This window comes from Oncorhynchus keta, chromosome 13, assembly GCF_023373465.1.
Source record: "Oncorhynchus keta strain PuntledgeMale-10-30-2019 chromosome 13, Oket_V2, whole genome shotgun sequence".
In the NCBI taxonomy this organism is placed as follows: domain Eukaryota; kingdom Metazoa; phylum Chordata; class Actinopteri; order Salmoniformes; family Salmonidae; genus Oncorhynchus; species Oncorhynchus keta.
The window spans coordinates 39,381,495-39,407,153 of record NC_068433.1 but is presented as its reverse complement, the minus strand read 5'-3'; the positions used below and the strand labels follow the sequence as shown (position 1 = coordinate 39,407,153).

At 43.6% G+C, this 25,659-nt stretch overlaps 1 protein-coding gene across 6 annotated transcripts; it reads left to right on the top strand.

The window, feature by feature from the left end:
* Positions 1-5,347: 5,347 nt before the first annotated feature.
* LOC118392309 (transcription factor EC-like) lies at positions 5,348-24,642 on the top strand. 6 transcript variants are annotated; one of them, XM_052460131.1, is made up of 9 exons: positions 5,348-5,582; positions 9,476-9,554; positions 12,286-12,537; positions 13,114-13,215; positions 15,487-15,529; positions 17,031-17,087; positions 17,191-17,266; positions 18,185-18,332; positions 23,445-24,642. In XM_052460131.1, the coding sequence occupies exons 2-9, from the start codon at positions 9,486-9,488 to the stop codon at positions 23,898-23,900; spliced, it is 1,203 nt and encodes a 400-aa protein (XP_052316091.1). In that variant the 5' UTR covers positions 5,348-5,582; positions 9,476-9,485; the 3' UTR covers positions 23,901-24,642. The 6 variants fall into 6 exon arrangements, with proteins under 6 accessions (XP_052316091.1, XP_052316088.1, XP_052316092.1 ...); XM_052460128.1 differs by having other exon boundaries at positions 12,271-12,537; XM_052460132.1 differs by lacking the exon at positions 9,476-9,554.
* Positions 24,643-25,659: the final 1,017 nt, after the last annotated feature.

Below are 25,659 nucleotides of genomic sequence, written 5' to 3'. Positions count from 1 at the left end.
TGTTATACAGGTATATTTTCTTGGAAGTGAAAAAAAACTTGAGTACATTTGTTCCATGGAATTGTGCTCTGCTCGAGTTACGGTGTCGACATCTCTTTCCTGAGTGCATATCTTAGGACCTCAATGTTATAGAAGTGACCTCTTTGTACTCCCCTTCCCTCTCTGCCAAAACACAGATTAAAGTAGCCTGCAATGCCACTTCTCCTAACCTCACCCAGAGGATGACAATAAAGAGGATCCATTTAGTCCCAGACGAGTGGTCAACCCAGTGCTCAGCCAAGGTTAGGGACAAAGATGCCCCCCAAAACTGCAGACACAGACACAGCAGTTTACCCATAAGCCACTGCTCTGTGGCGCTGGGCAGCTTTGTGTCTGAGGGTCAGGGAGGATGGAGGAGTCATGTGGCAGGAGATAGCCATTTGGTGATTCAGGGGGAGGTGAGGGTTTCGTGAGTACCACCAGGGAGGTTTATGATTCAGATTTGTCACACTATTACCTCCTGAAGTTAAAGCTGCTCGTGCTTGAGTAATGACAAGAACAACTATAGCCATTTGATGGTAGCCTAGTGGGTAAGAGTGTTGGGCCAGTAACTGAAAGGACGCTGGTTCGAATCCCCGAGCCGACTAGGTGAAACATCTGCCGATGTGCCCCTGAGCCAGGTACTTAACCCGAATTGCTCCTGTAAGTCGCTCTGAATAAGAGTGTCTGCTAAATGACTGAATTGTAAAGGTAAAATGTTCCGTGACAAGAGGGACACTGAGGGTACATTCTGAGCCCTCAAATTGTGTTGATGCATTCTGTAGTTGATGTTGATCACGCTTCTCTAATCAGTAACATTTTATTTGGATAGTTTGTAAAGTATCTACAGATGGACTATCAGTATCATGTCAAAGTCTGTCTGTCGTTCATCTACAGGTGTTCAACAAACCATTTGTCGACTATCAGCAGCATTTTAACAGCAGGTCTTTGGTCTTTCAGTAGCATCTGAACAGTATACTATATTAATTTCACTATCGTTTTCAAAAACGATAGTGAATATAAAAACACCTGAAAACCCCATTCAACCCATGTACAGGGCCTTTATGTCTGTCTGTGAGGAGAACAAAGATGTTTTATTTTTATCAAGGTGGACAAGGTGACAAGGTGGAGCGCACCTGATTGGTAGAGCTAAAAGCATGAAGTCATTGAAAATGGTGAAAAACATCTACTACATTCCCATTAACGTGAGATGTGGAAATCATGGTTAACATAGCTATTAGGTGATACATTTTAATCTGATTAATATCGGAAGGCAAAATATTGTGGTTGTGCAACGTTGCGATATGGACGCATGGTTCATTTTCATAAATTACGAACCTTTAGCATTAACTATTCAAAATGGACATGAAACATGACATTATGGCTGAGGATCATTTGTTGGAAGTAACGTGCATCACAAACCAGAAACATGAAGAAAAGACCGAAATGTTGCACTCCTCGCCCACTGTTACTTCTGTCCCAAAGCTGTGTTACTCCCGCCCCATCGACAGCTACAAAAGTAACGGTGCAGTTGTTCTGTTCTCTGTCTATATAAAGGCACAAGGCGAGACCCAGATGCAGACACAGGAGGCAGACGGTTAAAGTCCAAGATGTTTATTAACAATTCAAAAGGGGTGGGCAAGAGAATGGTCGTGGACATGCAAAAGGTCAAAACCAGTTCAGAGTTCCAGAGGTACAGAATGGCAGGCAGAATCGAGATCAGGGCAGGCAGGATGATCAGGCAGAATCGAGATCAGGGCAGGCAGGATGATCAGGCAGATTCGAGGTCAGGGCAGGCAGGATGATCAGGCAGATTCGAGGTCAGGGCAGGCAGGATGATCAGGCAGATTCGAGGTCAGGGCAGGCAGGATGATCAGGCAGTTTCGAGGTCAGGGCAGGCAGGATGATCAGGCAGATTCGAGGTCAGGGCAGGCAGGATGATCAGGCAGATTCGAGGTCAGGGCAGGCAGGATGATCAGGCAGATTCGAGGTCAGGGCAGGCAGGATGATCAGGCAGATTCGAGGTCAGGGCAGGCAGGATGATCAGGCAGATTCGAGGTCAGGGCAGGCAGGATGATCAGGCAGATTCGAGGTCAGGGCAGGCAGGATGATCAGGCAGATTCGAGGTCAGGGCAGGCAGGATGATCAGGCAGGCGGGAAAGTAGTCCAGAAAAACGGGCAAAGGTCAAAACCAGTAGTAAAGAGAAAAGAAAAGCAGGAGCACGGGAAAAAACACGCTGGTTGACTTGAACATACAAGACGAACTGGCACAGAGAGACAGGAAACACAGGGATAAATATACCAGGGAGAATAAGCGACACCTGGAGGGGGTGGAGACAATCACAAGGACAGGTGAAACAGACCAGGGCGTGACAGTCTATTTCATTTAAACTCATTTGCCCTAGAAATGAAATTACAGCTGCTAATGGTAGAGGACATATATAAGTTGTCATAAAATAAGGTGTCTCTAGCTCTATCGATCTCCGAGTAATGATGAAAGTGTTATTTTCGGCCCGGTTCTCCCCTACTATAGCAGCTCATTACCCTAGTTCAAGACAAGCGTATCACAGGGAGATCCATACAGGCACGCCTCTCATTGGCGCTGCTAGGTTCACAGGAAAATTGGCATACCTTCCAAATTTCCAATCTACCTTCTAATCTCCGTCATTTAAACTGAAGCAAAGAGACGGAAGAAGGGAGGGAGGAAGATGACCTTAGATGCCTTAGCTCTCAGGTGTCCCTGTGAACAGCATCTTGTCATCCATGACAGGGACGGACCGGCCTAATTGATTTAAGGGCGAAAATCACATTACTCCATTTCACTGTAATTACATCTCCTGCGAAATGACTAAAGAAGAACGGTCTCGTTCATCTCCCCTCTTCGCCCTAAGAACCTATTAGAAGTGTATGACATTGTTTGTAACATTGCTGCTCCTCTTCATCAAAAGTCTCGATTCGTGTGAGTGTGCGTGTGTATGAGAATGTGTGTGTGTGTATGAGCATGTGTGTGTGTGTGTGTGTGTGTGTGTGTGTGTGTGTGTGTGTGTGTGTGTGTGTGTGTGTGTGTGTGTGTGTGTGTGTGTGTGTGTGTGTGTGTGTGTGTGTGTGTGTGTGTGTGTGTGCATATGTATGTGGTCATGTATGTATATGTGCATGTGTGTCTGTGTGGATGGTACTGTTAGTTAGCCAAAGGGTCATTCAGTGTTTGATGACCTCTTTAGGCTATGGATGATTAAAACAGAAACTGAAAGATATGCGTTGGACAAAAGATATTGCCACCAATTAGCTAATTATAGGTTTATCTAGAATTAAAAATCTACTCCCTTAAAATGTTATATTGCATTCGAGAAATGCAATGACATTCCTAATTCACTCATATCAACGTTTACAATATCTATTGCATGCTGTCGGATTTTGTACGTTGTACAATAGATATTGTGATTGGTTTTAATAAAGACTTGCTTGTCCGTACCAATCAACATTATTTCCATCTACACAGTAGACATCTCTCTATTCCCAATTTACCGTAGGCTACGGTACACGCGCATTGTAAAGAAACGTATGAATACAAGGTCAACATTTCCAATACGGGCACATATCACTCCTATACCAACATCAAGCTCAAGGTAACAGTTAGGCACACATATAACACAGACGTTAAAGTGGCTGTAATATTTAATTTCTATATGAATCATTAAAGGGAGGTGCAGCGGCTATTATGCATTCCTTTTCTAGCAGGATAAAACAGCCCTTAGATGTGGGAGCAGGACTTTGAAGTCTTGTCTCAGAAGCAGTCCAACTCTTACAGGAAGTACCTTGCTCATGTTTTAAATATATCTGCTGTGGTGTGTGGGACTAACAAAGGTGAGCATTCTGGATGGGCCCCAAGATGAATGGAAAATGGCCAGCCAGGAATTTTGGCAGTGGCGAAAATAGACGTAGGCATAAGGGGTAATACAAAGATACGCACGCACGCACGCACGCACACACACACACACAGACACAGACAGACACAGACAGACAGACACACACACACACACACACACACACACACACACACACACACACACACACACACACACACACACACACACACACACACACACACACACACACACACACACACACACACACACACACACACACACACACACACACACACACACACACACAGAGAGAGAGAGAGAGAGCTGAACAAGCACTTGTCTGAGAACTCCAACTTCCTTCCCAGTTGAGAACTTCCTGTCCACTAAATGCAGAACAAAATGATACTAAAACATTTGCTAAAGTGTCACTTCAATTCGACTACACATAATTACTCAGATAATTAAAACTGTCAGTTAACACAATGACTCCACTAAGGCCAGTAGCCTAACGGTATCAGTTTAAGGACTTCCCACAATAATAAAATCATGAACCATTCAGGCCCAGAAACATGTGTGTTTATTACGTCACAAACAAGCCTCCCATCAGAAAACTAATTCACAACAACATGCTTCGTTACGACACTGCGAGACATGGCCTTGATTGAGCATTTAAGTGTCAAGTTAAGCATGCACTCCAAAGACCATGTGCTTGCTGTCTGCTACATTGTAATGGCATCTGAACCCTTATTGCTGTACTTAAATTCAGCTCTGATACGTTTACTTAACTGTGTCTAAAGTTATTAGGGCGTTCAATCATCACAAATATTGATACAGCTGACATCGACTGACGTAGTGAGAATTAAGCTATTGTGACAAACAGACACAACACACAATGTTTTTGCAGAATATTTGGGTGAGGGAGCATTTAAAAAAAAATACTATCAGTCTCATTCCTGAAATATGGTTCCCTAATGTAAGAATCCATTTCCCAGACCAGGTGTTTGTTGGCTTGGACATTTCGCTGAACGTTTTGGCATTATCTGATGCGACAGGATCAAGAGGTTGAGTCACACAAGCTTCCACTTTGCTGTCCTCAGTACTTCTGGTACAGAGAGGTTCTGGTAAGCACAATGCCCTTTGAATGCCCAGTGAGACCTGTGTGTGTTTGTGTGTGTGTGTAGTAAAGGGATTCCTGGGGAAGTGAGTGTCAGTGAGATAACCTGGGAGGAATGTGCTAATCAGAGCTGAAAGGGTTTCAGGCAGGAAAGTGTGGCAAGTCAGAGGCAGGAACACAGAACTATCCCCCCCTGCCTGCTTCAGACCAACTGCCATCTGTATTTCTGCCACAGTCAGGCCTTTTCCTAACCAATGTTAGGGTTTGCAATGAGTGCTTGGCTCACGCACGCACGCCCACACACACTTAAAGGAAGTGGACCTGCTCTCCAAAAAGCTGATGTGTCATACCTTCCTTTCCTGGAACGACATACGTTAGTTTCAGCAAAGCTCAGGAAGCGCACATGGCAGCTCCACTCTTCTTCTCCTTTTCTGTTTCTGGGATCCTGACAGACAGGCAGTACGGTAGTGCTTCTTCTTCTGTTGCCTGAGTCGTCTCTGTAGGCGGAGGCCGTCACTCTCGGAGCCATGAGTCGATCCTGTGTGGTCAAAGTGATCACTCTGACTGAGATCCAGATACTGCCGGTAGGTGACAACAGCAGGCAAAGGAGAGAGGGGAAGAGGGGGATAAATAGGGAAAGAGAGAGGGAGACAAAAGGGGAGGGGGGGTCTCTGCAGTCTCACCCAGGATACTGCATGTATATGGAGGTACTCGCAGATCTTGTGCTTGGATGCAGGTGAAAGTGCTTTGTTTGGTTGATGGGGTGTCTATGTATGGTGGGTTATTGTAATGGCATTTTCTGTGTGACCTATCTAATGCTCACTTACTACTTACACATGCACATACACACACAGTTCCATAGAGCATGATCTTCAAGACTGACATTCCAAAAAAGGGCAATTATACTCCGTGTGGAATTATCTCTCCTCCTTCTATACAATCTCAGATGTGTGGTCACAGCTATTAACTGGTTAGCTGGCTCAGCAATATCCACAGGAACCATGTCTGAGAACATATCTGTCGTGTTCCATATACAGTGGGGAGAACAAGTATTTGATGCACTGCTGATTTTGCAGGTTTTCCTACTTACAAAGCATGTAGAGGTCTGTAATTTTTTATCATAGGTACACTTCAACTGTGAGAGACAGAATCTAAAACAAAAATCCAGAAAATCGCATTGTATGATTTTTAAGTAATTCATTTGCATTTTATTGCATGACATAAGTATTTGATCACCTACCAACCAGTAAGAATTCCGGCTCTTACAGACCTGTTAGTTTTTCTTTAAGAAGCCCTCCTGTTCTCCACTCATTACCTGTATTAACTGCACCTGTTTGAACTCGTTACCTGTGTAAAAGACAACTGTCCACACACTCAATCAAACTGACTCCAACCTCTTCAAAATGGCCAAGACTAGAGAGCTGTGTAAGGTCATCAGGGATAAAATTGTAGACCTGCACAAGGCTGGATGGGCTACAGGACAATAGGCAAGCAGCTTGGTGAGAAGGCAACAATTGTTGGCGCAGTTATTAGAAAATGGAAGAAGTTCAATATGACGGTCAATCACCCTCGGTCTGGGGCTCCCTGCAAGTTCTGGATCAGCCCAGAACTACCCGGCAGGACCTGGTCAATGACCTGATGAGAGATGGGACCACAGTCTCAAAGAAAACCAATAGTAACACACAATGCCATCATGGATTAAAATCCTGCAGCGCACGCAAGGTCCCTCTGCTCAAGCCAGCGCATGTCCAGGCCCGTCTGAAGTTTGCCAATGACAATCTGGATGATCCAGAGGAGGAATGGGAGAAGGTCATGTGGTCTGATGAGACAGAAATAGAGATTTTTGGTCTAAACTCCACTCGCCGTGTTTGGAGGAAGAAGAAGGATGAGTATAACCCCAAGAACACCATCCCAACCGTGAAGTATGGAGGTGGAAACATAATTCTTTGGGGATGCTTTTCTGCAAAGGTGACAGGACGACTGCACTGTATTGAGGGGAGGATGGATGGGGCCATGTATCGTGAGATCTTGGCCAACAACCTCCTTCCCTCAGTAAGAGCATTGAAGATGGGTCGTGGCTGGGTCTTCCAGCATGACAACGACCCGAAACACACAGCCAGGGCAACTAAGGAGTGGCTCCGTAAGAAGCATCTCAAGGTCCTGGAGTGTCCTAGCCAGTCTCCAGACCTGAACCCAATAGAAAATCTTTGGAGTGAGCTGAAAGTCCGTATTGCCCAGCGCCAACCCCCGAAACCTGAAGGATCTGGAGAATGTCTGCATGGAGGAGTGGGCCAAAATCCCTGCTGCAGTGTGTGTAAACCTGGTCAAGAACTACAGGAAACGTATGATCTCTATGATCTGAACAATGTTTTCTGTACCAAATATTAAGTTCTGCTTTTCTGATGTATCAAATTCTTATGTCATGCAATAAAATGCTAATTAATTACTTAAAAATACAATGTGATTTTCTGGATCTTTGTTTTAGATTCCGTCTCTCACAGTTGAAGTGTACCTATGATAAAAAAAAATGACAGACCTCTACATGCTTTGTAAGTAGGAAAACCTGCAAAATCGGCAGTTTATCAAATACTTGTTCTCCCCACTGTAGGTCTGTATCCATTTCTGTATTTACACCACAGAAAGAGCATTACTGCATAGCATTAATGTAGTAGTATTACTTCACAATACTTAATGCTTTATAACACTAAAGGTTGGCATTCATAGTAGAAATAAATCCCAACAGTTACGTCCAGAATTGAAAAATCCTGTCCAAGCCGAAATAATAACCCAGTGTTTCATAATCCAGATGAGTCTGAAGTGAAACAAGAACTTGTGTAAGGGTGAAACTGAGTTAAACAACAGCTGGCTATCTAGAATAGTGAACACTAGTGAGCTCTGTGACATACAGAGAGAGGTGTCATCAAAGGCCATAGATCACTGTGCTACTGCAGGGCTTCACTGTCTGACTTCAAGGAGAACGCACATACCGAGGTAAATCAGTGCATCTTTGTCACAATTTAAAGTAGATTTGAGTATGGTTATTATGTACAGTTCGTAGAGTACTTTTAAACGTTAAAAACATCAATTAACTTAATTTGATATATTAAAGCGTTCTTAGTTCTTATCTTAGTTCTTATCTTACGTGATGTCGTTAGAATGTGAATGTTTTTTTTTTACCTAGTTTCGTCTTGAAAATGTTTTAGCCCATTTTTTATGACCCTCTTCATCATTAAAGCTCATTTAATGGGAAGCCTGAATCTGTCCATACATTATTAGTGTTTTCTTGTTGACTTTGACATACTGCGCATCTCATTTACCTCTCATTTATCATAACCGACAGAACATTTCAGAAACATGATGCACTTTCTTTTTCAGTGCCATCACAGCTATGTCGTGTGAAATAATGCGGTATGTTATACAGGAGACAGACAGTACGAGTCAGTCCCAGAGTGATCCATGGATCAGATCAGGAAGCTGTCTCTGTCTTCGCTGCCTGTGAGACATTCCTCGTTTTAGTGGCTTAAGCAGTGAAAACAAAGTTATGAAGTGGGCACAGCTGCCGTCCTAATAGGAGTCAAAGCTCTCATGGATATTCTCCCCACCAGCCATTAGAAAAACAAACGAAACAACAACAAATTAATGCTCTGATTCAATCATAAGCCAACTGCATTGGGAGTACAAAATATGTCTGCCTCAGGCCTACAGTACATCTACAGTGCCAATGTCTGTTAGGCATACTGCTTGATGATGTATATGCTAATGGAATGATATGGAGAGCATTCAACTATGCATCTTGTCCTGTGGGACAGAATAATGGCATGGGTCAAGTGCACAAACAAACCTGACTTTGGGTCATTTTGACATAGAAGAAAATAATTATAAGCCATATCCAAACCAATAGGGTGTGTGGGTGTGGGAGCAGACGTGACAATATAGTCCCGACACAAATCTTAGGTTGCTACCTAGGCTGGCTGGTTGTTCGTTCTATCGGTTCGGGTTCCAGAGACGTGACCCAGTCGTTAAGTCTTTCTGTTCTGTGTATATGGACGCAAACTAGTCGTTCGTTCTAAATATTCCATTGCCATACTGGCTGGCAAAGTTCTTATCCCTTACTTTCTAGCTAGCCAACTACGGCTAACTGACCGTCACGTCAAACAGCAAAGTAGCTGCATTTGCATTTGTTTAAGATGTTTTTAAGTGACATTTATTGGTGTACATTCATAACAATTAGCTAATGATGTGCGATTTCGCCTGGCATAGAAAATGTGCATTCTCATTAGGACACTGTTGTTCAGAGAAGCTCGCCAACAACACAGCTAGCACAATCACTTCAAACTGAAGCTGAAAAGACTGCAAACTAGCTGCATTTAGTTTTCTATTGAGATTTCATTGTATATATCCATAAAAATTATGCTAACTGATTCATGATTTCGACTGGCTGAGATAAACTGTCTGTTTGTCTGTCTCGTCCTGACAGGTGCATTACTATGGGACAGCTGGAGATCGAATTTCAATATTCAAACAATGTCGCAGATGTTGGAGAGACCGACAGCAAAGTTTGTACAAATCTCCGGTGTTGAAAGCCAAATGCTAGTCTGTCTAAAAGAAATGGAAGATAATGTCTAGATGTTTTTAATAGAGGAGATCAAGTTTCCAAATTGCCTGGCTGGGCTGATGAGACAGTGGATTGCGCAGTGAGATGGAACAGAGTAAATAGGCAATTCAACGTCATTGCTTTGGCCACTGGTAACTTGTGGAATAGAAACCGTCTGGAATGCAATTTGAACCACAAAGCATCTAGGATTAGACCCACCCGTTGTATAAATGATAATGCATTTACATGACATTTCAACATTCTATGGCAGCCATGTTAGCTCCTCATTAACATTACATGGGTAATATTCAAACAATGCTTACGTAACTGATTTGTCTAGAATTAGAACAATATTCACAATTCTAAAAGTCGGCCTAACTCTTTAAATACATGACTCTGATCACGACAATCCACTGAATGACAGAAGGGAGATCACAATCAGTTCCAACAAGTGGAATAGAATAAACTCTTCCATTTTCAAGAGTGTCAAAGTAATATACAAACCTTTCCATCGCCGATTCTCCAGGCAGATATCTTATTCTGTGCCTAGTGAACTGCAGTGTGTCTTGTCTTCATGCACAGCCCTGTCATTGTCGTGCCGCGCATTAGTGACAGAAGATACATTACTTGGTAGGAATCTAATTAGATGTCCCCCAACGACCTAATAGGCGTGTCTCCTGCTGCATGTACAGTAGAGAGAAGGCTATTAATCCAAGGATAACCTCTATCTCTTCAGACAACAAGCTGAGTGTAGTACGCTGGCAGGCTTTTCCATCCGCTGTGGAAAAATGTTGATTGAGTAACAAATGGCACCTTGTTTAGCCCTTAGTTGCCAGCGATGAGACTTGGTCTCTCTCTTCATTGGTGACAAGTTCAGTACTGTCGAGCGGGAGTCCATTCTGAGCAGGGCCAGTCATCTATGTGAGCTATGTGGACGACAGACGACAGCACAGAAATGCTGTGCAAAATGTGCATCTGTGGTCAAATCAGGTGCTTCTATAGTACTTTTGTTTAAAAAAACTTTTTTTTTTTTTAAAGTACAACCTCAAGATGTTGTTGCTAGTATTTGAGTAAAGGGTAGCAAGTGGTCACGGTTGTCTGCTGTGGTCTGGAGCAACAAACAAACAAAAAAGGTCATTCTGAATGTTCCTGTACGGTGACCAGGATTACAACTTCACAACTCTAGTACAGACCGACATTGACCTGAGTTGCTTCTTCTCTGTATTGAATGAACGAGGAATGATTAGGAAAGCCAGAAGCTACCCCTAAAAGGAGACAAACGTTTCCTGCCAGGAGTTCAATCAGCAAGGCAAATAGTTTCCAGTAAAGACGTTCAATTCTCTGAATAGTAGAAATGAAAACCCAATTCATTCAGTGGACCTAATAATCAATCAACCAATTCTTCCCAAAATGCTTAGGCAACGGTAAACCAATTTTAACAACACGACTACAATGATCTCTTTTATAGCCCTAGACAAGAGTAAAACATTTTTAGACAAGAGGATAAACATAGGGTCACGATAGCTACAGTACTAAAATTAGCCCCCAGATATAGTCCATCTAGGGTTATTCTTGGAGTAATTGACATTAGACAATGAGCGGCCAAAGGAGGGGTCATGGTGCAAATGGCCCTCCAAAGTTATTTAAAAAAGAAGAACAAGAAAGAACCAATTGTGCTAGAGTCAACAACTAGACCCCCGAAGGAGATCGTAGAGAGTCCGGACTAGGGGACGATCGTGATTGGCCGATAACTCCCAAACAGAAACAGGGCGGTCCCGTTGAATTAGTCGAGATATAGGCAAAAGCCATAGGCAGATATCCTGTTGGGATCAAACCCGGGGGTAATCTGATGAGTCTCTGTTTGAAGTGATTATCATGGAAGGAAACTAAGGGATAGCCCAGCTTCTCGCCTAATTAGCAAATTTAGTGCAGAGCCTTAAGAAGTTTATAAAGACACTGGCTGAGGACAGGAGGGGACAGTCCTCAACATATCAACTCATATCAACTCACCAGGATAGCCACCGGATAGCAGCAGCTTAACTGAAATCCTACTGCTACTTTGAGCTGTTCTACAACTAGCAGACCAGACCTGAAGACAGACTCTCTCTGACCGATGAGAATGCCACACTTAAGTGACTGTAGTTACTACAAGATGCGAGACGGAGCACGAGTTTCCAATGTAAGGATTAATGTTTAGCAATAGCAACAGTATACATACACCAATGAAGTCGACTTGGACACTTTGTTGACATACTTGGTTTAGTAAGTTGGTTGTAGTTGTATGGTGTGTGTATACATTTATGGCATAGACATTTGAAGGATACTACATTCGGCCATCTGCTCGTGCTCTACTTACTGTTACAACTTTTTACACGTATGGTAAATCATCTTCTTACTGACTATCTAAGGTTTGATTTGTCCATGATTTGCTTGAGAAGTCAAGAGCACATGTCTTGTGTTCAGGGGTAAAACATGATTAATATCATTAAGAACAATTTGACGAAACAGCTTCAACATGACTCATGACTTGCTACGCTATCAAGGCTCTCTCTGAGACTGCACTGAGCGGTTACTTTTATTTTTTATGTCTGTCTTAGATTGCATACTAACACTAAACTCTGTTATCTGAGACTACATAGTAACCGTTGCCTGTTGTGTTACCCAATAACTGATCTTAGGTCTGTATGGAACAGGTCCAGAGCCACCTGGAGGGCTCTAAGTTCCACCTGCACCAGGCCCAGAGTCAGCAGGTCAAGCAGTACCTGACCCTGGGTTCCAAGCTGGCCGGGGGACAAGGGGGCCACCCTCACCCCACTGCGCAGGGAGGGCAGCTCCTGGGCACCGTTCCAGTGATGAGGAATGCTCACATGGCCCCCCTCAGCGATGGCAGCACCCCCAGCAGCCCCGTTACACTGCTGACCCTGGCATCCAACCACGACAGCGAGGTGAGTGAGCGTTTTGATGGATCTTTTCAACAACAGCAAGTGTTCATCTAGGTACCTTTGATATTTAGTGTTGGGATTCAATCAATCCCGCTATTTGTTTGTTTTATCTCAATGTCTTTGTTTAGTAAGTCCTTACAGTGCCCAAAATAGTTAGCTGATTTAATCACACTATGCAGGTTTGATTACAGAGTCCTAAATCTCTTATACCTGAGATACCAGCTGTGTAAACAACTCAGTTGTTCTCTAGTGACCTGCCCATTCTCTTTGAAATGCTCAGCAATAACTTCAGAGATCCAGTTCCTAATGAGAATCTCTGTTAAGGAGGAAACTAGTTTGATAACAAACATTTAGTTCCCGCCATGGCTGACCTCTTCCAGCATGGTGGTGAAGAAATGTCTGTTATTGGATTAGGATCCTAACTGTCCCACCCTCTGAATGACAGGTTTAGAGATGATGCAAAAACTATATGTTACATTGAATTACAATGAGAGCATTTGCTCGCCTAACGTTATTAATGACCTGTTGTTGGATACATAATGTATCTGAATTGAACTGAGGCCGGTACAATTCTTTTAGTTTCCAATGGATGAAGTTATTGATGACTTGATTAGCCTGGAGTCCGGCTTCAATGACGGGGGCTTGGATTGTATGGATCCCAGCATCATAATGCAAAACAATGTAAGTATGACGAATCATATTAACTATTATATCAGTCGCAAAAGTCAAGGGAAAAACACTTATTTGAATTGCAAAACTACGGGTAAAAACAGAATAAATGCTATCGACATGCAGGTGTTTCTGTCTATTGATTCTTGCTGACCTTATTCCTTGATCCAGACGTGATTCCCAGAAGATCCTTGATCTCCTTGACACTCACGAAGAAGCATATATTGGGTAGTTAAGTTCAGCTTTAAAGTTAAGTTGCTTAACTAACTTCTTTAAAGGACTTAAACAGGGGAATATGAGGAACTACTTCCTCGGCCAAACGTGAACTTTCAGGCCTGACTTGCTTGGGGAAAAAAGGAGCTGGCTTTGTGTGAGGTCAGATTAAGTCCACCGATGAGTCAAAGTTCATTTCACCTGGGTTGAGGCTTAAAGCATTTCTCACATTTCTCAAGATGCCGAACAATACGGATTAATCCGCAAGTGGTGTCATTACACGGTAACTGATGACAGTGTGAGAATAATGTGTTAATTAGTATAAACACTAAGTCTGGTGATTCTTCTTTTTTTGCTGAAAGCCCTACATGGACACTGGTCACTACCGGGGAGTTTGGGAATGGTAGACAAGAAGACAGAGGGATAACGGCGAGAGTATGCTAGATATCTACTACAACAGCAAAAAAAGATCTTGTTCAGACTAGGCATTCCATTAGAAAAATGCATGGGATGGCAGCAGAGACAAGTGCTCCCAGTGCGAATTATATCTGGAGTTGAATTCCAAAAAACGAAGACTCATTTGAGTAGCGATTATAGACACACCTGAACTCACCACAGTGGTATGTGGTACGAAAGAAAATGGGGTTCCCACCTGCATTTCAAGAGAGAGGCATTGAGGAGAGGCCAACCAGACAGAGATAGAGATGAAGAGAGATAGAGATGAAGAGAGATAGAGATGAAGAGAGATAGAGAAAGACAGAGGCAAGCAGGCAGCCAGGCAGACAAACACACACATAGAAAAGGAGGGAAAAACAGGGTGATAGAAAAGCAGAGGGGTGTGTGTGTGAAAGACAAGACGGTGGTGGGGGGGGGTGACGATCAGAGCGACAGGGAAAAAAAGGGAGAGGAGGAGAGATTTAGAGCGAGGCAGTGAGGCATTGGATTGGGTTAATGCCTACACTCCCGATGGGCTTGTTCCGAAATGATAGCGCGCTTAAATGGATCAATTCATTCTAATTAGTCATACAGTACGATGCATCACGTCGTTTTGTCATGTCAACATATCCCAGGAACACAGATGGGAGAGGATTGAAGTGATTACGATGTGAGCAGTCGGGGGGACTGTTGCAATCTTTCATTTTGATAAGTATCCCCCCCCCCCTCTGTTAGAGATAATGACAGAGAGAAACCCATCTACAGGCAAAGCAAACCAACTGCAAATATTGAAATGTCTACAGTTCCTTATTTTTCTCCCACTCCCTCCTTCCTGCCCTCCCATAACTTGACCTCTATTCTTATCCCTCTCTACACTATTCTAGGAACTGAATTTCACACATACACAGTGACAAATTGTCTTTACACAGCTCGTGGCATCTATGCCGGCTTTTGTAGGATTCCCAAAAATGCACAGCTCCCTAAGATGAGACATGCATCACTCTGCATTCCAACAGAGTTCCTAAAAGAGACCCTAGTTATCCCGCTTGTTTGGAAAATATATGCCTATTTTCTCACAGTGGACAAGCAGCGTAGAAAAACAGTTTGGTGTCTGTTTGGGCGGGTTATGACCCGGCTTTCATCCAGTGGGGTGCTATTTTGAACACACAGACGCCTCTGTGTTCTGGGGCCCTTTCAAGCTGAGTAGCCATAGTGGCCACTGATATTGGTACTATTAGGCTAGTAAACGGGGGCACGGAGCGAGGTCGTACCCCCAGAGAAGGACCTGAGAGGGCCTTAGGGGACGCAAACAGGGCTGTGGTCAGGCAGGGCCCCTGGTGGGGAGACATGGAGGCCCCTAGCCTCTCCTGCTGTATCACACAAAGCAATGCCCTGAGGGCTGAGAAGTGACAGGACTGCCAACAGTGCTTTGATTGCCCTCATCTGAAAGCCTTACAAATTCCTGCCACCATTTCAATGCTTTCAACTGAGCCAAAGTCAATTTGCTTCCAAAAGTTGCAATGACTTAGTGAACCTGAGGTCCCCGAGTCTGAATGAGACGTTATCTCTCTGTGTCTGTGCGTCTGTGTTCAACCATTCCCTGACATCTTCCTCCTCTCCTTTTCTTCTCTCCAGGTGCTGAGCAGCAGCATGCTGGACATCTATGGGTGTGAACCAGGTATGACTACAGCCCCTCATGGCCGAATGACACCCACCTCACGCCCCACTAAGCTCACTACTGTAAAAAGGGAAGTCACAGGTACGAACACACATCATAGCACTATGGATGATCAAAACAATCAATGCATGATCACATCGAAAGAGGATAGAAGGGTGAAACTCAACCACATACTGTAGCATAAAAGCACAACAATAGGTGACACATTCCTGACAAGTCTAGATCATGTCAGTTACTGGCATCCATTTTGTTTTTTTTAAATGAATGAATAAGTTTAGCATTTTTTTAAGGTGCCCGACAACAGGAAACAAGAAAGAGTAATCCATTTAGTCATTTTTCTTCTTTAGCTGAGTAGAATTATGACAAAATGCTGTGTAGGCCCTCTTCTTCAACCCCGATCAAATCAAATCCAATTTTATTTGTCACATACACATGGTTTGCAGATGTTAATGCGAGTGTAGCAAAATGCTTGTGCATGCTGATGTGTACAGCGTTAATCCTACACAAACTATTCAACTCATTACTAAGTAAACTCATGAATATCCTTAGATGAAGTTTGTCTGCTCTCAGCCGATTGCCATTGTGTATTCTATACAGCATCTACAACTTGTCGGTCAGTTTATTATAATGGAAGACCGTGCAGGTTCAACGTGGATTTGTTTTGGATAAATTACGGATCGCTTCTATAGGGTGCATGTGTAGTAGCACGAGTTCACTGTCTAGCCGTATCAAGTCCAATGAAGAAGGAAGCTGAAGGAAAACAAGACAAAATATGTTTACATGTAACACGTAGATTTTTCCCTTGAATGTGTAGTGTTTGGACTACAGTCGTGTCACTCACATCCCTAATTATCAATGGCCTCTGTCCATAGTCCGCGACACAAAGGACCTCTGAGAAATGTTTTATAAATGCCATGCATCGAGTAAAGCTAATTGATTTAGGAAATAGAAAGGATGCCTCAAGAACGCTTCACTCCGACGAGAAAATAAGTGAATTAGTATATTTTTCATATAAGTGTGCGGTCGGGAACAACGGGCAGTTACCAGAGGTCTAAATGACCTTATTGAATCAACAGAGACGAATTGAGAAATCCAATCACAGGTTCTAATTATATCATTTGGGAGAAATGTGAATGTGAATATGAATGATATAGCATGCCTTTCCCCTCATGGGTAGATCAGCAAATTTGTTAAGCAGACTTAATTGCCAGCCTGAGTGGCTTAAAAAGAGGACACAGATTTTTCACAATGAACCAAAGAGATGCCAGGCGGGCTGGGGGCGAGTGGGGTAAATAGAGCCCTTTCACTGTGTGCGTGAGTGTGTGGAAGGTTCAGACTCAGTGGAAGGTTCAGGCTTTCTGTCTGTGGTGGCAAAGATGATCTCCACTCTGTCTGCCACCCCAGAAATATGCAGGCCAGAACTGTGTATCGACTGAGTGGAGCTTCTTTCATACTCTGTGTGCGTTTCTTATCAGGCTGTGTTCTTCTTTGTGTTTCACAGAACATGAAACGAGAGTGATGGCCAAAGAACGACAGAAGAAAGACAATCACAACTTGAGTAAGAGTCGCCCTACTCAATACAGAGTACCGTTCGGAAATGTTGCGTGGGGCCACTAAAGTAACTCAATGTCCTCTCACTCTCTCTCTCTCTCCCTGACCAGTTGAAAGAAGACGAAGATACAATATCAACTACAGAATCAAAGAACTTGGAACAATGATACCAAAGTCGAATGACCCGTAAGTGATCTAGCGCTTGTTAGATTTTTCTCAGTCTTTATTATGTTCCAAACATTAGCTTACCTGACTTAAAGAAACTCCCCATGATCAAGTCTATTGCCATGAAAAGAAGCTCAAATGTCTGGCTGGTGTTAAGCATATCAAATACTAAGCACAGGCCGCTAAATGTTGTTAATTGAATTCAAATTAATAGTCAAGAGCACATTTCGCTTCTATTTCAAGGGTGTACTTGAGTAGCTATTGTAGTCTTCACGCTCTGCAAAGTAGTGAGTCTGTGTCCTCCATGGGCACTCAACAGTAGACTACAGCTTAGAGCTCAATGATGAAGATTGGGGTCAAACGCAAAGAAGGCCACCACCCATTTGAATCAAAGTTTGAGCACAATTGGCCCACTAAGATGGAAAACGGAAGCCGGAATTGGAATCCGACTGGCCCAACAGCAATTTAACTTACGATAGAATTTAAATGGAAGGTTACCGCTGTCGCCGTGCCATTAAGACAAGATAAAGAAGATTATTAGCTGTGGAGCAGACCAACGTCTTGTTCCAAAGAAAGGTGCATTTTACAACTGCTTCCTCCTTTTTAAAAAGTAATGGTATCAGGGAACGGGGCCTGCACTCTTGGATTCTTCTAAAGTCACATTCCCCCCCCTCTTCCAACACCTATTTTTACTTGAGGATTAATTTTACCATATAAGCGGTTCCAGAATGGACTTTCTGCCGACGCACTTATACTTAACTATTCTATTAAAATTCCCATTCAAAGGCTGGATGTAATGTCCGAGAATGAATAATTGGCCATGTAAATCACTATTTCTTATTCATATATAAAAAAAATGGGTCTCTGTGTAAGTTTTTGTACAGAGCATTCCGCTGAGGCGGTGAATAAAAGGTTATCTTTTACGTCCCTCTGCCGTAGTGATATGCGCTGGAACAAAGGCACCATTCTCAAGGCGTCGGTGGAGTACATCAAGTGGCTGCAGAAGGAGCAGCAACACGCCAGAGAGCTGGAGAACAGGCAGAAGAAGATGGAGCAGGCCAACAGGAGGCTACTGCTCAGGATCCAGGTATAGACTACGGGAGAGAGAAAGACAGACACCCTCAAAACCCGAGCCCCCTACCACTACAGATCCCCAACCCAGCGACTTCCCCATCCTTAACACCATGTGCACCATCACGGCCCTGATGCTCAATAGAGACCCCCCTCACCCCCTTCCCTGACAGAGACCGGACTTGCTTCTATTGATGTTTGTCAAGCAGTTCCTCATCACCACTGTTCTCTTCCACGTCTCCTCTCCAAACCACAATAATTACCGAAATCAAGTCAAATTTATTTATATAGCTGATATCTCAAAGTGCTGTACAGAAACCCAGCCTAAAACCCCAAACAGCAAGCAATGCAGGTGTAGAAGCATGGTGGCGAGAAAAAACTCCCTAGAAAGGCCAAAACCTAGGAAGAAACCTAGAGAGGAACCAGGCTTCTCGCTGTGCCGGGTGGAGATTATGACAGAACATGGCCAAGATGTTCAAATGTTCATAAATGACCAGCATGGTCAAATAATAATAATCACAGTAGTTGTCGAGGGTGCAGCAAGTCAACACCTCAGGAGTAAATGTCAGTTGGCTTTTCATAGCCGATCATTAAGAGTATCTCTACCACTCCTGCTGTCTCTATAGCGTTGAAAACAGCAGGTCTGGGACAGGTAGCACGTCCGGTGAACAGGTCAGGATTCCATAGCCGCAGGCAGAACAGTTGAAACTGGAGCAGCAGCACGGCCAGGTGGACTGGGGACAGCAAGGAGTCATCATGCCTCTGAACGAGAGAAAGAAAGAGAGAAAGAGAGAGCATACTTAAATTCACACAGGACACCGGATAAGACAGGAGAAGTACTCCAGATATAACAAACTGACCCTAGCCCCCTGACACATAAACTACTACAGCATAAATACTGGAGGCTGAGGCAGGAGGGGTCAGGAGACACTGTGGCGCCATCCGATCATACCCCTGGACAGGGCCAAACAGTAAAGATATAACTCCACACACTTTGCCAAATCACAGCCCCCAAACCACTGGAGGGATATCTTCAACCACCAACTTACCATCCTGAGACAAGGCCGAGTATAGCCCACAAAGATCTCCGGCACGGCACAACCCAAGGGGGGGCGCCAACCCAGACAGGAAGATCACATCAGTGACTCAACCCACTCGAGTGACGCACCCCTCCTTGGGACGGCATGAAAGAGCACCAGTAAGCCAGTGACTTAGCCCCTGTAGTAGGGTTAGAGGCAGAGAATCCCAGTAGAAAGAGGGGAACCGGCCAGGCAGAGACAGTAAGGGTGGTTCGTTGCTCCAGAGCCTTTACATTCACCTTCACACTCCTGGGCCAGACTACACTCAATCATGTGACCCACTGAAAAGATGAGTCTTCAGTAAAGACTTAAAGGTTGAGACCAAGTGCATCTCTCACATGGGTAGGCAGACCATTCCATAAAAATGGAGCTCTATAGGAGAAAGCTCTGAGTCCAGCTGTTTGCTTAGAAATTATAGGGACAATTAGGAGGCTTGCGTCTTGTGACCGTAGCGTACGTGTAGGTATGTACGGCAGGACCAAATCAGAGAGATAGGTAGGAGCAAGCCCATGTAATGCTTTGTAGGTTAGCAGCACAACCTTGAAATCAGCCCTTGCCTTAACAGGAAGCCAGTGTAGGGAGGCTAGCACTGGAGTAATATGATCAAATTTGTTGGTTCTAGTCAGGATTCTAGCAGCCGTATTTAGCACTAACTGAAGTTTATTTAGTTCTTTATCCGGGTAGCCGGACAGTAGAGCATTGCAGTAGTCTAACCTAGAAGTAACAAAATCATGGAGTAATTTTTCTGCATCATTTTTGGACAGAAAGTTTCTGATTTTTGCAATGTTACGTAGATGAAAAAAAGCTGTCCTTGAAACAGTCTTGATATGTTCATCAAAAGAGAGATCAGGGTCCAGAGTAACGTCGAGGTCCTTCACAGTTTTATTTGAGACGGCTGTACAACCATTATGATTAATTGTCAGATTCAATAGAAGATCTCTTTGTTTCTTGGGACCTAGAACAAGCATCTCTGTTTTGTCTGAGTTTAAAAGTAGAAGTTTGCAGCCATCCACTTCCTTATGTCTGAAACACAGGCTTCTAGCGAGGGCAATTTTGGGGCTTCACCTTGTTTCATTGAAATGTACAGCTGTGTGTCATCCGCATAGCAGTGAAAGTTAACATTATGTTTTTGAATGACATCACCAAGAGGTAAAATATATAGTGAAAACAATAGTGGTCCTAAAACGGAACCTTGAGGAACACCGAAATTTACAGTTGATTTGTCAGAGGACAAACCATTCACAGAGACAAACTGATATCTTTCCGACAGATAAGATCTAAACCAGGCCAGAACTTGTCCGCGTAGACCAATTTGGGTTTTCAATCTCTCCAAAAGAATGTGGTGATCGATGGTATCAAAAGCAGCACAAAGCTCTAGGAGCACGAGGACAGATGCAGAGCCTCGGTCTGATGCCATTAAAAGGTAATTTACCACCTTCACAAGTGCAGTCTCAGTGCTATGATGGAGTCTAAAACCAGACTGAAGCATTTCATATACATTGTTTGTCTTCAGGAAGGCAGTGAGTTGCTGCGCAACAGCTTTTTCTACATTTTTTGAGAGGAATGGAAGATTCGATATAGGCCGATAGTTTTTAATATTTTCTGGGTCAAGGTTTGGCTTTTTCAAGAGAGGCTTTATTACTGCCACTTTTAGTGAGTTTGGTACACATCCGGTGGATAGAGAGCTGTTTATTATGTTCAACATAGAAGGGCTAAGCACAGGAAGCAGCTCTTTCAGTAGTTTAGTTGGAATATAGGGTCCAGTATGCAGCTTGAAGGTTTAGAGGCCGTGCTTATTTTCATCATTGTGTCAAGAGATATAGTACTAAAACACTTGAGTGTCTCTCTTGATCCTAGGTCCTGGCAGAGTTGTGGAGACTCATGACAACTGAGCTTTGAAGGAATACGCAGATTTAAAGAGGAGTCCGTAATTTGCTTTCTAATAATCATGATCTTTTCCTCAAAGAAGTTCATGAATTTATTACTGCTGAAGTGAAAGCCATCCTCACTTGGGGAATGCTGCTTTTTAGTTAGCTTTGCGACAGTATCAAAAATAAATTTTGGATTGTTCTTATTTTCCTCAATTAAGTTGGAAAAATAGGATGGTTGAGCAGCAGTGAGGGCTCTCCGATACGCTAGTCAGAAGACTTCCAGTTTGGTGTGACGCCATTTCCGTTCCAATTTTCTGGAAGCTTGCTTCAGAGCTCGGGTATTTTCTGTATACCAGGGAGCTAGTTTCTTATGAGAAATGTTTTTAGTTTTTAGGGGTGCAACTGCATCTAGGGTATTGCGCAAGGTTAAATTAAGTTAGGTTAAACTCAGTTAGGTGGGTAACTGATTTTTGTCCTCTGACGTCCTTGGGTAGGCAGAGGGAGTCTGGAAGGGCATCAAGGAATCTTTGTGTTGTCTGTGAATTTATAGCATGACTTTTGATGCTCCTTGGTTGGGGTCTGAGCAGATTATTTGTTGCAATTGCAAACATAATAAAATGGTTGTCCAATAGTCCAGAATTATGAGGAAAAACATTAAGATCCACAACATTTATTCCATGGGACACAACTAGGTCCAGAGTATGACTGTGACAGTGAGTAGGTCCAGAGACATGTTGGACAAAACCCACTGAGTCGATGATGGCTCCGAAAGCCTTTTGGAGTGGGTCTGTGGATATTGAAGTCACCATGTGAATATTAAAGTCACCAAAAATGTGAATATTATCTGCTATGACTACAAGGTCCGATAGGAATTCAGGGAACTCAATGAGGAACGCTGTATATGGCCCAGGATGCCTGTAAACAGTAGCTATAAAAAGTGATTGAGTAGGCTGCATAGATTACCTGATTAATAAATAGAGTGATAGACTTCGGCTCCATCCATCCAGAAGTAGGAATCAGGTCAGAATTAGGTTGTGAGTCCTAATAATACCCAGAGCCATGCCTCTCTCCTCCCACTTCCCCCTCGCCCTAAAACGAAGCGTTAAACCTGGGCGACTGGGTATTGACATGGCAGCAGAGCAGAGCCAGGCAGACAATGGAGACGTTACCACATGTCCTTCAGCCACTGAGCCGTCGCAATTAACCAACCAAATGAATCAGCGCATTCACAGCTCTCACTCTTACGCTGAACTCACAGTCAAGCTAAACTTCTCAATGTAAACAGTGTCATCCTAAAGGACGCCGAGACCAACAAAACACATAGAACACAAACGAGACGAAAAGAGACATTTCACGTGGAGAGAGAGCTAAACACAGGCATTTAACGGAACGGTAGCCTCACAGCGTTAGCCTAAAGAAGCGCCGATGACAGTTTAGTAACACACTGTAGGGAGAAAGACGACATCAACACCAAGCATCACCCACATAAACATCACGCTAGTCTTACTTAAATGTACTGTTGGAATCCTACAGAAAGATGTTGTAACTGAGAGAAACAGACGGTTAGAACTTTGCATCACGTAACGTGGGAACAGCAATGCTTCTCCCTTGCATTCCATTCCTCTACACTCTTTTTATCCCCCGAGTTTGTTTAGCTAAACGACACGCTAGCCTAACCGTTATCAAGGTAGATTGACAACAGACCCATAGTGTTACTGCTCGTAGAGCGTCGATGGGGAGGCGTGAACCACATTGCTGACCTGCTGGTAGCTGATTGATGAGGTTTTGTCATTGGTTCCTCCCCGTCATGTTTATAACACATATCCCGAGGGCCCTGGCTGCTTCCTGAGAGGGGGGTCTAGAGAGGAGGGGTAGATTAAATGGATCGGCCTCCACTACATTAGAGTGCTATTTAAAGTCAATTCATAATCATCTACCAGACTATGAGGTATGTGTGTGTAGGGGAGGCAGGGAAGTGGGGGGGGGTATGTGTGTGTGTAATGTGTGTGCACCCATGTGTGTTTGTGTGTGTGTGTAAGGGTTGCCAACTCGTACAGAGCTCATTCTAAGAAAAGTAATCTCCTTCATTAATAATCTTCTTATTCGAACACTGTTCCCATTCCTATGTATTTGAGAAGAACACTGTCCTGATCCTTGGTCCTTTTCTGTGCGTTTCAGGAGTTGGAGATCCAGGCCCGTGCTCACGGCCTCCCCAGCATGGCCACTGCCCTGGGTACTGTAGAGCTCTCCTCCCATCTCCTCAAACAACAGCAGCAGCAGCCCTTGGCTCCCCAGTCACAGCAGGGTCCTCAGCCACCCCTGTACCAGGAAGAGCTGAACGGGGAGTACCTCCAGAGGACCTCCATGCCAGCTATGACCACTGGGGGCGTCACTGGGGTTACAGACCAGGGTCAGGGGGTGGTTGACGGCTCCACCACTTTCTCCGACCCGCTTTCTCACTTCACAGACTTCTTCAGCGCCACGCTCAAAGAGGAGCAACGGCTGGACGAGATCCTCATGGACAACCCGCTCTCGCCGTTCGGCACCGACCCGCTTCTCTCCGCCGGCTCACCCGAAGCCTCCAAGGACTCCAGTCACAGGAGCAGCTTCAGCTCGGACGATGACGACCTATGATCCCTGACCCCTACGCGACCCCCACGGTGACCCTGTGTCAAAGGTCAAAGGACATAGAGCAGTTGGTCACCCTCACAAATTGGTGTGGGGATTTGTTCCAGCCCAGCACCAACAACACATCCGATTCTACTGACCAGCTCGAATCAATGAGAGCTTGATTAGTGGGCTCAGGTGTGTAAGTGCTGGGCCAGAGCAGATGCCTGCACACCCTGTGGCTCTCCAGGACCAGGGTTAGTTACCACTGGCACTCCCACTTTTTACAAACTTTGGTGGAGAGTGTGTACCTCGCGGGCAGAACCAGGCTCATGAGAAAAAGGGAGAAAGACAATCGGTCCATACTGATCATATGATTCGGTTCCAAAATGCATTGGACACTGGGGTTGTTGTACACCACTGTAAACGTTGCAATATGCCAAAAGAGGACAGTGTCCTTTTTCAGATGTCTACTATTACAGTTATTGTATAAAATGACTTTAAACCACTGAGGTTCACTGATGGGCACTATCTAGAGCTAGTTACTGGTGGTTCCTCTTTCAGACAGAAATTAAAATGGAACAGTGATACTTGGCGAAAAAGCCTAACACTTCCTTTGTTTGTCTTTAAATGTATTTTTACCAAATGTTTTATGTATGTATGTGTTTTAATCCATGTATTCCTAAAAAAAAACATGACATTATCTAACATGCTCTCTTTTGTATTTTTAGTGGGGGTGGGGAAAAAAAAATAAACCCCTTTTTTTAAATAAATCAGACCTGGCGGTTTTTTTTTTCATTATAATCACACGTACTTACCACATACCCAACACAAAAGCTCTCGTGTTTCATTTGTAATATTGCCTACTCTATCACAAATAATTACGATACAAATTTTAAAAATGACGGAGAGACCTTCTGTTAACTTTCATTATTCTCCTATCTAACAGGCGCGGTTCAGTTATGAACCAGGAAGAGTGACAGAGAGGTTGATTATCACATAGTCAGAGGCAAGACCTATGAGGCGAAACCCGGTTGAATGAAGGTCCATACAGGTGAACTGTCTGAACAAAGGTGAGAGTGTGGGTAAAATGAAGGTTTTGCCCAGGGTGACAGACAGTAAATGAGCGACAGAGAGAAGACAGAGAGAATGGGAAAATGAGGAGTGATGATGACGAGACAGATAACGGCCCTTAAGGACAGGGAAAAGGCAGAATGAAAGGAGAGTGAGTATAAAGTAGGCTTTTAAAAAACGTGGTCGTTAAAAGTTCCATGAAGAAGCTAGGTGACTGATTTAAAAGAATATGTCAAATTAATAATTGATCATCAAAATAGTTGCTTAAAAACTTTACTCAGAAAAGGTTAGTCAGACTTGTTTTGGATACATATAATGCTGAAATCTTTAGAAGAAATCTTTAATCAGTGGATATTTTCTAATCATGTTAAAGTTATGCATTAATAAAACAACAAACAGTCCAGAGTGAAAAAAAACAACATTTCAATGCGTTTCAGTGGATACCCTGTGTTCCTCATCAAAGCTCTTCTAAATTAATGTTTTAGAATGTTATTAGCTGTATGTTTCTCCCATAATGAAATCGAAAGATTCCTGCTTGCATCTCCTCTCTAGCTACAAAATAAAATTGAACCACGAATCATTATGAAATATAGGCAGGCCAACTACAAAGCGATGAGTGATGTTTACGGGTAATTGGCCAACGCAATTATGGAAGGTAAATATGGATTTTCATTAAAGAGAAAACATGGAGGGTCTCGGAGAACTTTGCGTT